Source organism: Gopherus flavomarginatus, chromosome 3 (genome assembly GCF_025201925.1).
Source record: "Gopherus flavomarginatus isolate rGopFla2 chromosome 3, rGopFla2.mat.asm, whole genome shotgun sequence".
Lineage (NCBI taxonomy): Eukaryota > Metazoa > Chordata > Testudines > Testudinidae > Gopherus > Gopherus flavomarginatus.
In genome coordinates this window covers 32097071-32115106 of record NC_066619.1, presented here as the reverse complement: position 1 = coordinate 32115106, position 18036 = coordinate 32097071, and the positions used below count along the sequence as shown (strand labels likewise).

The following is an 18036-nucleotide window of genomic DNA, read 5'->3' as shown; positions in this document are numbered from 1 at the left end:
GATGGAAACTGCCATCGAGATGCACTGGGAATCCTGCCTTAATTCCTTGGGTTTTCCCAGGGAAGTTTGCTGTGGAGGATTTGCCCTTTGAGGGCAACAACTTGTTTAGATAGAACACTGGTGAGTCATTGCACTCATTAAGGAACTCAAGGCTAATTCTCTGTTCCCTAGGTATATAGAACCAGCATTCAAGAAGTCGTACATCAGACAACCTATTATGCCTAGACAATATCACAGCACTTCTATCACCATAGAACATATGCACTGCCATGACATCAACAGAGGGTGCAGTGCAAAAAACTCCTTTCTCCTCTTTCCAACTGCAATCACCTGTCAATAAATACTTTTGACAGGAACTTTGGGAGCTAAGAACCAACCCAGGTGAGAGTTCCTCTCCCCTCCTCCTTCAAAACCCTCTTCCCTGTCTGTTTTCAGTGGCCCACTCTCACAAAAAGGTATTCTTGCAAGAAGTGCTCTAATTACTCCAATAGGGGTCATAGAGCTGTTACCCCGTCGGCATTGGGAAAAGGGATTTTATTCCAAATACTTGCTGATCTCCAAGAAAAAAGAAGGATGAAGACCCATCTTAGACCTCTGGCTCCCAATGTCTTTAACCAAAGAGTAAGATTCAGGATGGTTACCCCAGTATTGACTATGATATCCATAAATATAAACTAACGATTCGTGGCTCTCAACATGAAGGATGCCTATTTTCATATAGATATCCTTCCCTCCCGCAGGAGATTCCTGAGGTTCATGATAGATGAGAATCACAGTTAATATAGGGTGCCTCCTTTTGGACTGACAACATTGCCCAGAGTATTTATAAAGGTGTTTTCAGTTGTGGCAGCACACATCCAATGCCACAGTTTGATATTCTTTCCATCCCTAGTCCATTGGCTTCTGATAAGGAAATCTCGCTGGGAAGTAGTGGCATCAATCTCATCTCTGCACAGTCTTTTAGCTACAAATTTATGTGAACATTGAAAAATCCACTTTAGCTCCAACACAGCCCATAGAATTTATTGGAGCAATTCCAGACTCAATCAGAACCAGAGCTTACCTCTCTATGGACAGATTTCAGCTGAGAAACATTGAGGATTCAATACTGCTGGGGCCCAGCCCCTTCTTGAGTGCTTCTTGTCAGGCACCCACACAGGAATACACATAGAGACCAGCAGTTCTTTGAGTTGTGTGTTCTGTGTCTGTATTCCAGTAACCATCCTCCTTCCCCTCTGCTTCAGATTGTAGAATTTATGCACAGTAGAGCATGAGGTTCAGAGCATTAGGAAAGGAAGAACATGGGCACAGACCAATGGAAATTACTAACACAAATCTTCTGGTCTCCGGCACATAGAGTGCGTGCGTACCCAACAATAGAATACAGATAGGGATGGCACATATCTTAAGAGCTCTGATTACGGAAGGTAGGTTACTTATCTTTTAGTTCTATGGCTCTAATTCCAATCATACATTCCAGTTCCAAGTCCCACCCTCCATTCCTCTAAATTCATACCCCATTCCACACGAAAGCCCTTTTTGATATTTACTTATTTAAACACATCCAGCTCCTCAGATTGCACATCTTTAACTCAAACCTCAGGATTAAAGAGGTAGAAATAACACAATATACAGTTTTTTTCCCAATAACACTTGTTGGTAAATGAAGCTATCTTACTGAGTTGGAAATTAAGGTGACTCAATTTAGTGGTTTTAGAGTAGCAACTGTGTTAGTCTGTATCCGCAAAAAGAACAGGAGTACTTGTGACACCTTAGAGACTAACAAATTTATTTGAGCGTAAGCTTTCGTGGGCTATAGCCCACTTCATCGGAGGAGTTCTATGTTTTCGTTGAGGTTGGAAAGTAAAGGGAGTTTGGTGTAGGTGTGAGAATTCTGAGAGTGCATTTGGGTTTTGTAATGTTCGGATAGCAAGGCTTTGAGGATGGTGTGGATGTTAATATCTTAACTGATGATTTCTTTGATTTTAATGGTTGCATTGCCACCAGTATAACCTTAACATTCTAAGTTATTTAAGTTATTGTGCACATTTACGGCATATAAAACATTTTTCTTAATAAAGTACATACTCCTTACAAATCATAGTTCATGTGTACACATCATGAATGGAAAGTTATCCATCTCCATAACTGGTGCAATGGCAGACACCATGTCAGCATATATGCTACTTACTTCATATCTTATATCTGGATATCTGACCTTATATCAGGTGTCAATGACCTTCCTTTAGAATGATCTTTGTTTTAATACCTTTTTGAAAACAAACCTTATTACAGATGAATCACCAAATAGCTACACTGTGTTTGTTTAGAATGTTCATTTGTTAAGCAGCAAAGAATCCTGTGGCACCTTATAGACTAACAGACGTTTTGGAGCATGAGCTTTCGTGGGTGAATACCCACTTCCTCAGATGCATGTAATGGAAATATCCAGGGGCAGGTATATATATGTGTGCTAGCAAGCAAGCTAGAGATAACGAGGTCAGTTCAATCAGGGAGGATGAGGCCCTGTTCTAGCAGTTGAGGTGTGAAAACCAAGAGAGGAGAAACTGGTTCTGTAATTGGCAAGCCATTCACAGTCTTTGTTCAATCCTGAGCTGATGATGTCAAATTTGCAGATGAACTGAAGCTCAGCAGTTTCTCTTTGAAGTCTGGTCCTGAAGTTTTTTTGCTGCAGGATGGCCACCTTAAGGTCTGCTATAGTGTGGCCAGGGAGGTTGAAGTGCTCTCCTACAGGTTTTTGTATATTGCCATTCCTAATGTCTGATTTGTGTCCATTTATCCTTTTCCGTAGAGACTGTCCAGTTTGGCCGATGTACATAGCAGAGGGGCATTGCTGGCATATGATGGCGTATATTACATTGGTGGATGTGCAGGTGAATGAACCAGTGATGGTGTGGCTGATCTGGTTAGGTCCTGTGATGGTGTCGCTGGTGTAGATATGTGGGCAGAGTTGGCATCGAGGTTTGTTGCATGGATTGGTTTCCTGAGCTAGAGTTATTATGGTGTGGTGTGCAGTTACTGGTGAGAATATGTTTCAGGTTGGCAGGTTGTCTGTGGGCAAGGATTGGCCTGCCACCCAAGGCCTGTGAAAGTGTGGGATCATTGTCCAGGATGGGTTGTAGATCCTTGATGATGCGTTGGAGGGGTTTTAGCTGGGGGCTGTATGTGATGGCCAGTGGAGTCCTGTTGGTTTCTCTCTTGGGTTTGTCTTGCAGTAGGAGGCTTCTGGGTACATGTCTGGCTCTGTTGATCTATTTCCTTATTTCCTCGTGTGGGTATTGTAGTTTTGAGAATGCTTGGTGGAGATTTTGTAGGTGTTGGTCTCTGTCTGAGGGGTCAGAGCACATACAGCCCCCAGCTAAAATCCCTCCAACACATCATCAAGATCCAGACTAACACGGCTACCCTCTGATATTTGTTAAGCAGTTATCATTCAGATTTGTTTAACCTGATCATTTAGAAGGATAATTTATTTGTTTTATGACTGTTTTTACATTTATCAACTCTTCATATGGCTCAATTGTTCTTTTTTCTGACTTGCTTTTTTTGAATATACCAGGTTCTTTGTTAACCCATATGTTTTATAAATAACATTATATCAATTGTCAGTGTTTGGAATCAACTTCAATCAATGTGCTGTCACCTGTCTTCCATGGGTATATTGTGTTTCTTTGTAAGATAGAAGCTTTTCAGCATTGCTTCTCCTTTTCTTTAAGCAACTGCATTATTTAGGTTTCATTTTACAGGCACTTTAGATCGCTTTAGATTGTAAAAGAGTGATGCACTGATCTTTTATTGACTTTCTTCTTCATTTTCCATTTTTTTTTAGTACAAACAAGTGGAACAATACATGTCATTTCACAAGCTACCTGCTGACATGCGCCAAAAGATCCACGATTACTACGAACACCGTTACCAAGGCAAGATCTTTGATGAGGACAATATTCTCAATGAGCTCAATGATCCTCTTAGGGAGGTAAGACAAAAAGAAACAAACAAACAAATATAGTTCTGCTTGATTTGGAAAGACTTTTCCTCCTTGGTGTGGGAGATTTCTATGCTAATAAAAAAACTATTTCTGTGGCCATTCTGTACTGCTTTGGAAAAATGGGCAGGAGGGAAGCAGTTTACTGGCTAATAGTATTATATTATTATGTATTTATTTATTAACTTACATAGCATTTTTATTAGTAGATCTCAAAGTGCTTTACAGGGGAGGTCAGTATCATTATCCCCATTTTACAAATTGGGAAACTGAGGCATGGAGCTTTGAAATCACTCACCCAAAGCCACACTCAAGGCCAGTGGTAGAGCTGAGAATAGAAGCCAGTTCTCTGTTCATTCAGACACACTACCTAAGGGCCTCCTCTTGGGATAGCGTAGCTGTGCTGCACAAAAGCACAGTCAAACCCACTGTGACTGCAAAAAAGAATAAAATGGCAAAACAAAGTAGTACTTTTCTGGAAGAAATAGCCTGTGCTAGTTTTTATTTTGCATGTGGGAGGCATTAAGGAGTTCTGTGGAGGGGGATATTGAGTGAGGGGAAAGAAAGGGTTAATTAGTATTAACAAAGCCATATATTTAACAATTATATAGATGAGCCCTTCATCATGTAATCCTATACTGGATAGTAAGTCACTGGCAACCTACTCAAGTGTGTGTATGTGATCCTAATACCCTCTAGTGGCTGCAGTCTAAAGAGGATGCCTTCTAAGGAGGAGGAAGTGGGAAGGATAGCAGGAGAGAGAGAAAAGGGGAAAATGAAGGAAAGATAGAGAGCAGAAGATGAAAAGGGAAAGGGAGGAAAGTAGAGAAAAGAAGAGACATGAGAAGGGAGGAAGGGAGAGAGAACCACCTGTTGTGATATACCCACCAATTTGTGAAATTGTCATGGGTTCTGCTAAGTGCCTTTTTGTATTCCTACCATGGGAGGTATAATGCTGCATACCACTCAACATAACTCACTACAGTACCTCATGGCAGCTGTACAATTTGAAAAGATGTGTGAGGGGTTTTGTTTAGCAAGGTTTGCAGTAAACAAGACACTTCATCTTTTAAAATATTTTTTCCCCAGTCCCATGAAGAGACTCAGCTGTGGTGTTTGCTCCTGACATTTTGCTCCTGACATATAAATCACAGAAATAACCTAGTCTGTCACTCTGCCAGTGTAGCATTTTTCTCTTGCATAGGTATTAAGGTGATTCACAGACAGTTAATTAAAATATTAGTTTGTTTTTCTTCACTAGTGAAGGTAGGTAATTCAAATCTGGCACATCTTTAGAGAAAAGGCTACACATTATTACCAGCTCCCAGTGTTTACCCAAAACTCCCAAAATAGTTTTCATGGAAATTCCAGGCTCTCATTACCATAGTATTCCAACTGCCAACACAGCAATTTATGTGTACTGTATGGTGCACTCTGATATAAATGTCAGATCTCTGAACTACTAGCAGTGAAACACACATGTTGTGTGAATGCATTATGAAATCTTGTGCAATTTCCAAGAACTCAAAATGGCTGCAAGCCATTCTTTCAACTATAAACCATGTTAAGTTTCAGCAAGATGCACAAATAGCATTATGTTATCACCTTTTAATGTAATTGCTTATTTGTAGCATCACATGGATTCTCCTGTTCTCATTGTGGTGCCCAATTCACACATGTTTAATTGGATTCCTAAAATCTGAAATGTATTTTTCCTTAGTGGCTTACTACTGTCAGCAACAGAAATAGTAAGTGTTGGCAGAACCCACTTCCTTACCTTACAATAGACCAAATTCTGTCCGAAGTTACACCGCTGTAAATCCTAAGTTACTCGGGTATGATACCATGGAAATCATAAGTCACTGGGTGACTGAGAGCAAAATTTGGCCCCATAACTTTTTGTGGATGACAACTACATTACTGTGTTAGAAGTTTTATAATATGTTATAATTATATATCACTCACAATGTACCCAAGCATATTCAAATTTATCTGCTATGTTGTAGATCTGAAACTCTGTTGGATTTTTTGCACTGGTTCTTCATGTTATTTGAAGTGCTGTTCATGAAAGTGAGAGCAAAATGCACTGTGAAAATACACCTACACTCTACTCTGTGCATGATCGAGAGGGGGATTTTTTTTCCTTTCTTCTCTTCAATCATATCAATATATAAGATTCCTAACACCTTGACATCTAAGTTCCAGACAAAATTATGAAGGAACAAGAGAGTCCAGAAAAAAGGTGATCTAGACCAGAGATAGTAAACCTATGACTCTTGAGTTGCATGCAGCCTTTCTTTTGGTTAAAAAAATCTATTGTTTGTGATCATTTTTTAACTTGCAAAGGGTCATAAGCTAGTCAAATGAAAACTATTTTTGTCTGGAAAGAGCTTAGGCATTTCTCCGCAATGAGGGCTATTTCCCTACCAAATTATAAATTTTATCCACAAGACTTTTCAGCTGCAGAGCTGTTAAAAATGTATTTATAATGCAGCAAGCTTATATTTTTCACTCCTCATATACTCAAAAACAACACAAGCAAGCTTGTTCAAGCTTGAAAAATAACTTTTGGAAAGCATGGAAAAGGTGAGAGTTATGAGCAACTAAAAACATGGACTAAGAGTGGAAACTGTTATGAAATGTTAACTGTGGGAGTCACAGCCTCTGCAATATATGTTGTAATTTCTTTTGTTCTACATATTGTATATTGGGGAAAATATCATTTCAGCTGAGTACTTCCATCAGGAGTTACATTGTGCACCTGAAAGATTAATGTCCTAATGAAAATGTAGCAGATGTTCTCAGAAAAATGTCAATATTGAATTAAAGGCTAGAAATCTAAAGGAACACAGACGTGGGTGGTAGTGACATTGACAGAAGCAGGCTTCTCAAAACTGGTGACAGCATTCTAGTGGCAGCTTTCTTATTCAGCCCCAAAAACATTGTTCAGATTGGTTTAGGTCTTTCAAAGAATATATTAGCTATTACTACATTACAGACATTTTTGTACTCCAAGTATTCGGTTTTTTAATGGTTCTTTGACTACTCAACCATAAATTGGCTCTTCTGCAGTTGAAGTCTGAGTACAATTCTTCTAGGTCTTAAAGAACATGTCCCATTTCATCTGTGACCAACAGTAGAAGGCAAAATACATATAGTAGTTAAAACAAATATCTGATTGAATATATTCAAGTCTAATTGTTTACAGAATGTATTAAGTGTTACTGAATTTTATGTTGTTTTATTATACCTTGAATTTAGCACAGCATGAGAATCAAACTTTCATAATTTAAGCAGGGCACATTTATCAAGATGAATGTAGCCTCTGATGAAGGCATTCATCTAAAAACACGATTTCCTCACATATGGTAAGGAGAACAAAAAAAATCACAACAAGTACAGTATAATTATAGCAGTAACATCAGCAACTGCTGTAGTAAAGGTCGCACGATGGTTTCTATTCTAACTCCTTGTTTTCTGTCTCTCAAACTCTCATGTTTCAGGCTAAAATTTTCCAAGTTTCCCTTGCTCCAAAAATGATCATTTTTTTCAAGTTTGAACAAACTCAGCTCAATCATTTCTGAGTCTGAGGAAAGTATGAAAAATGTAAGTGTTGCATTATATAAAAAAACTTTTGTCATCACTTTTCAAGATAGTTCTACGGCTAAAAGGGCTAAAGGTCAGAAGTGGAAATTTTCATGGAATGCTCTTCTATTCAGGTTCTATATATCCATCACTATGGGATGTGAGTATCCTCACTGAGGAGAAATTCCTTTACTTTGTACGATAGAGAAATTGATCTTCATTTAACTGAACCCCTGAAAATTGTATACTGATCACAGTAGACTTTTTGACTAACTTAATAAAATGTGCAGTTAAGGAAGGATGCGCTGCACAAGTGTGAGTAGCTAACTTAACTGTATAGATAAAAAATAAAGTGATGGATATTGCTGTGAATTGGCAAGGACACCTGCAGCAGAGGAAAGGGCTCCTAACCACTCTATAACTGGCAATAGGGTTGAGAGTGATTTAATGCACGCTTTATAAGTTGTGCAATGAGAAACTCCTCTCAGATATACCTTAGGTGCTTCACAGTTGGAAAAGTGATGCATTTGCCTTGTAGTACATGACCATGTAATTAAAGACAGAGTTGTCTTCACAAGGTGGTAGAGTTAAGGTTGTACACAAAAGGTAGATAGAATATATCACAAAATAGGATTTAAAAATCTTAGCTTTTAGCTACATGATTCCCATGAAAATGTAAGTAATGATCCGCCATCAGATCCAACCACCTGAACTAGACTTCACCATACGTTCCATTCTTCTACTTTTGTATCACTGCTTGAAAGGGGCTTGTAAAGTGAGAATAAAATATATTTTTGATTGGATTCAGGTTTAAAGATCTTAGAAATGTCAATCACAGCAGGGAAAAGTATATCTTTTTTTTCAAGCTGACTTTTCTGATCATCCTCCCAGCATCAGTGAGAGCCAAACATGTATTATTTATTATTATTTGTATTACCATAGTGCCTAGGAGCACAAGTCACGGACCACTACCCAATTGTGCTAGTCAAAAGATTGTTAGCAGCTGCTTGTTACACACAGATGGAAGGATTTAAACTTGCTTAGCTGGGTCACTTAAATGACCTTTTACCAATAACATTTTTTTCCCCCTGAAAAAAGTTTCTTTAATGCATCGTTTGTTACTTTTTACATGGTGCTAGGAATCAGGGCCTGCAGCAGATGCAGTCTCCAGGCAACATAACAAGTGCAGCTGGCCTGTAGCATACTGCCTCATTGGCTACACCACCTGATTTTCTGGAAGAGTCAGCAGACCAGCTCTTAAGCCCAGCAGTAGCAGCAATTTGCATGCTGCTCAAAGCATTCACCCATGGCTGCAATAGCTCCTGTTCCTGCTTGTACTCAGCCTTGCTCCTGATCTCGCCTTAGACCTAGTCCTACCCCTGCCTTGCCTCACTCCAATTAACTTGGCTCAGACCCTGGGCTCTGATTCCTGGCTATTTACTCCTGCTCCAACCACTAGGCATGGCTGCTGCTCCAGCCACTAGGCATGACCATGCATATCCCAGTCATTGACAAATGGAAAGGTCTCTGATTCTTAGAAGGACAGAAATACTGATAATTTTCCTAGATATTAAGTTTCTGGGGCAGGAACTCTCTCATCTGAGCACAATGGGACCCTAATCCTAATTTAGGCCTCTGGCACTACCACAACACAAATAATTTCGATGGGCAAAAAAAGATTTTAGCTAAGCCATCTCTTCACAAAAATAACTGTTCAAATTTTCATAATTATATGCACATAAGAAGTTATTGTGACTGTTCTTGCAATTCAGGCAACTGCATGTGAAAATGACCAGACACCTAGCTAATTACATGTATGCATGCAATAATTGTAACTATGTGCAACGGCACAGAAAGAGTGTGCAAATCATGCACATTTCAAAATGAAAATGGACCAAAATATCCGCCATCTGTTCTGTTCATTTAGATAAATTCAAAGCATTTTTAACCGTGTTTGGTACCGCATGTTGCATAATTTTAATTACCTCAATAACATAAAACAACTGTGATGAGAAGCCCTGAAAGAAGAACTACAATTCAGCATCAGCCTCAGTCCACAAAGCCCAAGAAAGTGTACTGTGTAGATTCTTTTTGCAAGTTAAATATTTCATACCAGTTCTCAGATCAATTTTTTAAATGACTAATTTTGTTACTTCATTAATTTTTCCTCAGTTATTTAGTAATAATTATTCTCAGTAAAACTTTTGAAATATTTGGGACTATTTGCTTCAAGTGTAAACTTACACCAATTTAATAAGATATTACTTCTTTCTCCTCCTGTTGCATGTTTATTTTTAGGAATTAATAAACTTTGTGATGTGTTTTCATTGAAACTTCTCAGTGTGGACTACGGTAAATACTGAAACATCTCCAGAGTTAGTGGCCTGAGTAAAAAAACAGCTACTGATGTGTGTCATTATTAGATTATAATACACACCCTGCTGTGTTTTATAGCATAAGTCTTACATGTTTTTGGTATACTCCATCAAGCCTTAAAGCAATAGCAGAAGAATTAATGAATGTGACAAAACCCATAAAGTATTAGCAATTAGTCAAATATTGGAGCTTTCAAATATTTTGCTTTCATAACAACTTTTATATATATTTGTCTGTATTCATAGAAGAGCTGTCTTATGATCCCTTCATAATAAATGGTACCCATCATGTGGGGTTGATACTGAGATAATAGGGCAAGCAGCTTGTTATCTTAGGTGCCTGTACATGAATGCAAGAAGCCTGGAAAACAAGCAGGAAGAATTGGAAGTCCTGGCACAGTCAAGGAACTATGATGTGATTGGAATAACAGAGACTTGGTGGGGTAACTCACATGACTGGAGCACTGTCATAAATGGATATAAACTGTTCAGTAAGGACAGAGGGAGGAGAAAAGAGGGAGGAGTTGCAGTGTACGTAAGAGAGCAGTATGGTTGCTCAGAGCTCCAGTATGAAAATGAGAAAAGCCTGTTGAGAGTCTTTGGGTTAAGTTTAGAGGTCAGAGCAACAAGGGTGATGTTGTGGTAGGCATCTGCTACAGACCACCAGACCAGGCGCATGAGATAGAAAGCCTTCTTTGGACAACTAACAGAAGTTTCTGGATCACAGGCCCTGATTCTCATGGGGGACTTCAATCACCCTGACATCTGCTGAGAGAGCAAATACAGCAGTGCACAGGCAATGCAGGAAGTTTTTGAAGAGTGTTGGGGACAATGTCCTGGTGCAAGTGCTGGAGGAACCAACTAGAGGCTGTGCTCCTTTGATCTGCTCCTCACAAACAGTGAAGAATTGGTAGGGGAAGTAGAAGTGGATGGCACTGGGCAGCAGTGCCCATGAGGTGGTCAAGTTCAGGATCCTAACAAAGGGAAGAAGGGAGAGCAGCAGAATACAGACCCTGGATTTCAGAAAAGCAAACTTTGACTCCCTCAGGGAGCTGGTTGGCAGGATACCCTGGGAGGCTAATATGAGAGGGAAAGGAGTCCAGGGGAGCTGGCTGTATCTTAAAGAAGCCTTATTGAGGGCACAGGAACAAACCATCCCGATGTGCAGAAAGAATAGTAAATATGGCAGGAGACCAGCTTGGCTTAACAGAGAAATCTTCTGTGAGCTTAAACAGAAAAAGGAAGATTGCAAGAAGTGGAAACTTGGACAGATGACTAGGGAGGAGTATAAAAATAATGCTCGAGCAAGCAGGGGTGTAATCAGGAAGGCCAAAGCACAACTAGAGTTGCAACTAGCAAGGAATGTGAAGGGTAACAAGAAGGATTTCTACAGGTATGTGAGCAACAAGAAGGTCAGGGAAAGTATGAGACCCTTACTGAATGGGGGAGGCAACCCAGTGAAAGATGATGAGGAAAAAGCTGACGTACTCAATGCTTTTTTTTACCTTGGTCTTCACAGAGAAGGTCAGCTCCCAGACTGCTGCACTGGACAGCACAGTATGGAGAGGAGGTTAGCAGCTCTGAGTGGTGAAAGAACAGGATAAGGGCTATTTAGAAATACTGGACATGCACAAGTCCATGGGGCCAGATGCAGTGCATCGAAAGGTGCTGAGGGAGTTGGCTGATGTGATTGCAGAGCCATTGGCCATTATCTTTGAAAACTCATGGCAATCAGGGAAGGTCCTGGACTATTGGAAAAAGGCACATATAGTGCCCATATTTTAAAAAGGGAAGAAAGAAAATCCAGGGAACGACACACCTGTCAGCCTCACCTCAGTCCCTGGAAAAATCATTGAGCAGGTCCTCAAGAAATCCATTTTGAAGCACTTGGAGGAGAGGAAGGTGATCAGGAACAGTCAACTTGGATTCACCAAGGGCAAGTCATGCCTGACCAATCTGATTGCCTTCTATGGTGAGATAACTGGCTCTCTATAGATATGGGAAAAGTGGTGTACATGGTATACCTTGGCTTTTGATAGTCTCCCACAGTTTTCTTGCCAGCAGGTTAAAGAAGTGTAGATTGGATGAATGGACTGTAAGGTGGCTAGTACTCTGACTAGATCATTGGGCTTAATGGGTGGTGATCAATGGGTCGATGACTAGTTGGCAGCCGGAATCAAGCAGTGTGCCCCAACATCTTCATTAATGATCTGGATGATGGGATGGATTGCACCCTCAGAAAGTTTGCAGATGACACTAAGCTGGGGAGGAGAGTTAGATACGCTGTAGGGTAGAGATAGAGTCCAGAGTGACCTAGACAAATTGGAGGATTAGGCCAAAAGAAATCTAATGAGGTTCACCAAGGACAAGTGCAAATTTCTGCACTTAGGACAGAAGAATCCCCAGCAGCGCGTGCGGGTGGCAGCGCTGCCTCGCCATCTTCCGTCGGGAAGGAGCCTGCCACACTGTGGCTGCTGGCCGGGCCGGGCCGGGCCGCGGGGGAAGAACTTTGCTGCCGTAGCTGCAGCTGCCTGTCCCCGGCCGAGTTAGGGACCGAGTTGCTAGGCAGCAGTTCTGCAGAAAAGGACCTAGGGGTTACAGTGGACGAGAAGTTGGATATGAGTCAACAGTGTGTCCTTGTTGGCAAGAAGGCTAAAGGCATATTGGGCTGCATTAGTAGGAGCATTGCCAGCAGATCGAGGGAAGTGATTATTCCTCTTTTTTCAGCACAGGTGAGGCCACATTTGGAGTATTGCATCCAGTCCCCCAACCCCTCCCCGCCCCCAAAAGGATGTGGACAAACTGGAGAGAGTCCAGCAGAGGGCAACAAAAATGATTAGGGGGTTGAGGCACATGACTCATAAGGAAAGGCTGACGGGATAGGCTTATTTAGTCTGTAGAAGAGAATAGTGAGGGGGGATTTGATAGCAGCAACTACCTGAAGGGGGGTTCCATACAGGATGGAGCTAGACTGTTCTCAGTGGTGGCAGATGACTGAACAAGGAGCAGTGGTCTCACGTTGAAGTAGGGGAGGTCTAGGTTGGACATTAGGAAAAACTATTTCACTAGGAGGGTGGTAAAGCACTGGAATGGGTTACCTAGGGAAGTGGTGGAATCTCCTTCCTTAGAGGTTTTTAAAGACCAGCTTGACAAAGCCCTGACTGAGCTGATTTAGTTGAGATGGGACTAGATGACCTCCTGAAGTCTCGTCCAAACCTAATCTTCTATGATTCTATGATCATGGTTTCATAAATGTTCAAATACAAATAAATTTGGGTGTCCAGCTTGAACAGGTGAAAACATGGCATCAGAATCACATCTATACATGTGTATGCATATACAGAGATGCCTGTATATGTAGTTATACAGGGTCAGTGAAAGAGATTATGTACAGAATATAACCGTTTTATCATCACAAATTTAGGGTTGCCATATTACTCTTTAGTGTTGAAACCATGAATGAATTATGAAAATAATCTCAAACAAAATGCTGATAAAGCATTTATACCATACTTCTATGTATTCTATAGACGCTACAGAAAAAATATTTTGTAACTTTAATAGACTGTTAAAATATGTTTGAGGGCTATTCTTTGTTGTTCTCTGTAAAGTATACCAAAATTGCCATCTGTAGAAAGCCGAGTCATAAAAATTTATAAGAATTACCTTCAGAAGGTTTTCTTAATCTAAAAATGTTATTTTTCTGTCTCGTTGCTTGAGTCCATAAGTACTGAGTCTTTTTGGGAAATTGAAAATCTCTTCTTTTGAATGTTATCATACTTCTGTTTCGAGTTTCCAGAAATCTTATGTTTGTATGTTAAAACACTGGTCACTCTTGCAGGATGGATTATGTCTCCTCTGCGCATGTGAATATTTGGAAGGAAATTCCATATTTGGGGACTGAGACAGAAAATGTCTTGTCTGCTGGATTACTTATCATATTTTTAATTTATCAAATGGATATCCCCACCTGAAGATAAGGAAGCAAATAATGTAAATGGCCTTTTTACAGGAAATCATAGACTTCCTGCCTTCCATTTCCTCCAACAAACCTACAAGCTTAGGATAACCCTTGTAATTTTTTTGACTTGCCTTTCTGCAGATTTCATTTAACAGCAAAATAAGTACATGTTATTGCAGACATTCAAAAAAATCTTGGGTAAAAATATGTCTTGAGAATGGCGGTAGAAACATTAATTATGAACAAAGTCTTCCAACAAAGGCTAGTTCCCAGTGAGTGTTTGCAATGCACCCAAGTGTATCACTTGCAGTGAGAAATTGTTTATTGTTGTACAGTGTGATACAAAAATACTATGACATGAGATATATATTACTGCAACAAAATGATCTTCCTTAGAAAATGAATAGAACTGCTTCAGTAATGGAGGCATATTATGTCAGAACTTTAGCACTTGTCCTAAATGACACGATGGTGTAATTTACACGCCAGATGGATGTTGAAGTGGCAAAGTAACCTATGCTAATTTTTCCTTATGAAAAACAAGTTCAATTTGCAGTGATTTGATATTCTTTGGGGCCAAAATTTATCCCTGACATAAGAGTGCAAATCAGTTTTGATATGTCTTCACTGTAGACTACCTTGTTATCTACACTTGAGTTACTCCTCTCAAGCTAGCCTGATTCAAGTGAAAGCAGCCACAGTGTGAAATACAACTCATGATGATGTGTCCACACTGGTGCTCCACTCATTTGTGTGTGGCACTGATTTCTTGGTCCATCCATTGATTCTGAGTGCTGGAGTAATTTAAGCAACTCTATGAATTCTTTCCCAGTGATTTTTGGGAGAATTTGTCTGTGCTCACCCAAGTTTTAGCCTATGACATCACTTGGGCCACCCAATTCAAGTTTAAAGCACCACAACACTCAAGGGTTTTTGTGTTCAGGCTGAGTTGAGTTAGAGGGAACACTCAAATTTTAACATGAGTTAACTTTATAGTGAAGACAAGTCATTGAACTCCCAGGTATGTTGGTGATGGGGCGTTAAAAGCAGACCCTCACCTCCTGCCTATTGTACACACCCTTCTTGCTCTTTTTTACCAAAACTCTTCTTCTTTATTGCCATGTAAATTACACTGAACTTCCATAATCCATGAATGCCAGATTGATGCTAGTTACACTGATTTGCCCCTTATATCCTCTAATATCTATTTCTAGCCAATTTACACTCAGCTTTTGATTATCCCAGCCACTTTTAACACCACTGATTTTGCCCCAGAAAGTTCCATGGGAGTTCCTTCCACTTACTCTGGGTTCCATTAATGAATGATTCCTTCCTAACTGGGTTTGCAGTAACTTTGACATCTGGGAAAGATTTAGGATATAAGTAGGGCCCTACTAAATTCAGGGTCCATTTTGGTCAATTTCATGGTCATAGGATTTTTAAAAGAATGAATTTCATGATTTCAGCTATTTAAATCTGAAATTTTATGATGGTGTAATTGTAGGGTCCTGAACCAAAAAGGATGTGTGGGTGGGAGGGTTGTAGTACTGCTACCCTTACTTCTGCACTGCTGCTGGCGGCGATGCTGCCTTTAGCGCTGAGCAGCTGGAGAGTGGTGGCTGCTGTCTGGGAGCCCAGCTCTGAAAGCAGCCGCACAGAAGTAAGGATTGCACGGTATGGTATTGCCACCCTTACTTCTGCACTGCTACCTCCGGAGCTGGGCCCTCAGTCAGCAGCTGCCACTCTCCAGCCACCCAGCTCTGAAGGCAGCAGTGCAGAAGCAATAGTGGCATGGTATGGTATTGCTGCCCCTTACTTCTGCACTGCTGTTGGCAGGACGCTGCCTTCAGAGCTGGGTGTCCGGCCAACAGCTGCTACTCTCCAGCCACCCAGCTCTGAAGGCAGCGCAGAAGTAAGGGTTGCAATACCATGACCACCCTAAAATAACATTGGGACCCTCCCGCAACTCCCTTTTGGGTCAGGACCCCCAAGTGGAGAAATGCTGGTCTCTCCCATGAAATCTGTATAGTATAGGGTAAAAGTACACAAAAGACCAGATTTCACAGGGGGAGACCAGATTTCATGGTCCATGATGCATTTTTCGTGGCCCTGAATTTGATAGGGCCCTAGATATAAATCTCTCACTTTCCTCCTCCTCAAAGTTTGGCAGCAACTACCATGACCACATAGGCTGGTTAAGTGTTGTAATATACTGTAGATATCTAACCAGCTGCAAATGTGTGAAGTCCAGAATTGAAAAAGTACCTTATTCCAACAATACAGATATTGATGTTCACAATAAATATAATTAATTATCATTTTAACAACCTCATTGTGGTTCCTTTGTAATAACTTAAAAAATATTTCAACATGAATCTTCTCATGATCATTTTAAATAATGTATTAATCTAATGCAAACTCCAAATCAACAGCACAGTAATTGATCTCAATAAAAAAGTTACTTGTCTGATAAAATGTTGAGGAATGTAGATACAAAATGCTAGTTAAACCCATCAAACTAAATAAAGTGTAAGAGAATCATCAGGAGTCAGTTATAGTAGGGTACATGCAATCTGTATCAGGGGTCGGCAACCTTTCAGAAGTGGTGTGCTGAGTCTTCATTTATTAACTCTAATTTAAGATTTCACATGCCAGTAATACATTTTAACATTTTTAAAAGGTCTGTTTCTCTAAGTCTATAATATATAACTAAACTATTGTTGTATGTAAAGTATATAAGGGTTTTTAAATGTTTAAGAAGCGTCATTTAAAATTAAATTAAAATGCAGAACCCACCGGACAGTTGGCCAGGACCCGGGCAGTGTGAGTGTCACTGAAAATCAGCTTGTGTGCCACCTTTGGCACACATGTCATAGGTTGCCTACCCCGATCTATATCTTGTGCTTTGTGATCTATTATTAAAGCATCTGGAGAGTGGAATTAATAATAATGGTAGAATAAATCACACCATTCAGAAGAGCTTTCTTAGAAAACAAATTTTGCTTCTTTCAGAGAATAACAGACATTGTAACAGTGGTGCTGTCCATCAGAAGAGTATTCCTCATCATTGCCTAATTCAGTTCAGCATCACGCTTCCAAGTTCCTGTCAACTTCAAATAAAGTGAGAGACTATTCTCCTAGGCTCCTTCTCAGAGTCTGATTACTGCCATCAGTTTCTTTTATGTAGCTTTTACAGCTTCTGCTAAAAAGCCAGGAGAAATTAATATATAATAGACTATGCTTACCACAGCATGACCATTCCTATAATATGTGAAACTACTATTGCACTTACAAATGTAGTAACTGAATTCCTGGGTGGCAGGCATGAACTACATACTCTACACGTGCCTGCTGAGCTAGTTTCCTCTATGAGAACTAATTGATATATTTTCTTTGAACAGCATTCATGCTTTTTCTTGGATGACAGTCTCTCTCTCTATGTAAAGGTTTTAAAAAAAATATAATTTTGAATTACCTTTATCGCTATCTTACAATTTCTGGTACTTTAGAGACCTCTTCATCAGATGCATGTAAGCCATCCAAGTATCAAATTATAGAATGTGTTTTTAATGCTATACTAGGTTCTGCAGAGGTGTGACATGACAAAGAGTTCCAGTGTAAAATGCTAACAGCATGTGTCAAGAGTCTCTATTTCCCCTCCAAAATGTATGGTTTTTGAAATACAGAATTTTACTGTAGTCTGAGATTTTGCCTGTGATAAAGAAAAAAAGTAATTATCTGCCAAGCATAAGAGAGGGAAACTGTGGTGTAGTAACGAGCCTATTGTGGTTTCTGTGTTTCAGAACATGCACCTTCTTTTAATTCATGGAACTTAGATGCCTGTTTGATTATGGAAAAATACAGGTTAAACCTGGACCACAAAGGCAGGCTGGAAATCCCTATATACTGCTACATCTTCTTGAAATTGGTAGAGTGCTTTTGGGATCACTTGAAATAAAAAATTCTGGATAGAGTGGGTGTACTTATAACATTCAACCCAACATGAAGAGAGTGAATGTTTCTGGGTCTGGCAAAATCTTTGAAACTAGAATATATGGGCTTGACCCAAAGCTTTTTGAAGTCAATGGAAGTCTTACCATTGACTTCAG

At 39.9% G+C, this 18036-nt stretch overlaps 1 protein-coding gene across 2 annotated transcripts in view; it reads left to right on the top strand.

Moving 5' to 3' along the window:
- The window catches only part of HCN1 (hyperpolarization activated cyclic nucleotide gated potassium channel 1), a 298745-nt gene that overhangs the window by 233088 nt on the left and 47621 nt on the right, over positions 1-18036 (top strand). For both annotated transcript variants that reach the window (XM_050946921.1, XM_050946922.1), the window contains exon 5: positions 3851-3997. In XM_050946921.1, coding sequence (XP_050802878.1) covers positions 3851-3997 — 147 coding nt within the window. The remainder of the gene's footprint in view (positions 1-3850; positions 3998-18036) is intronic.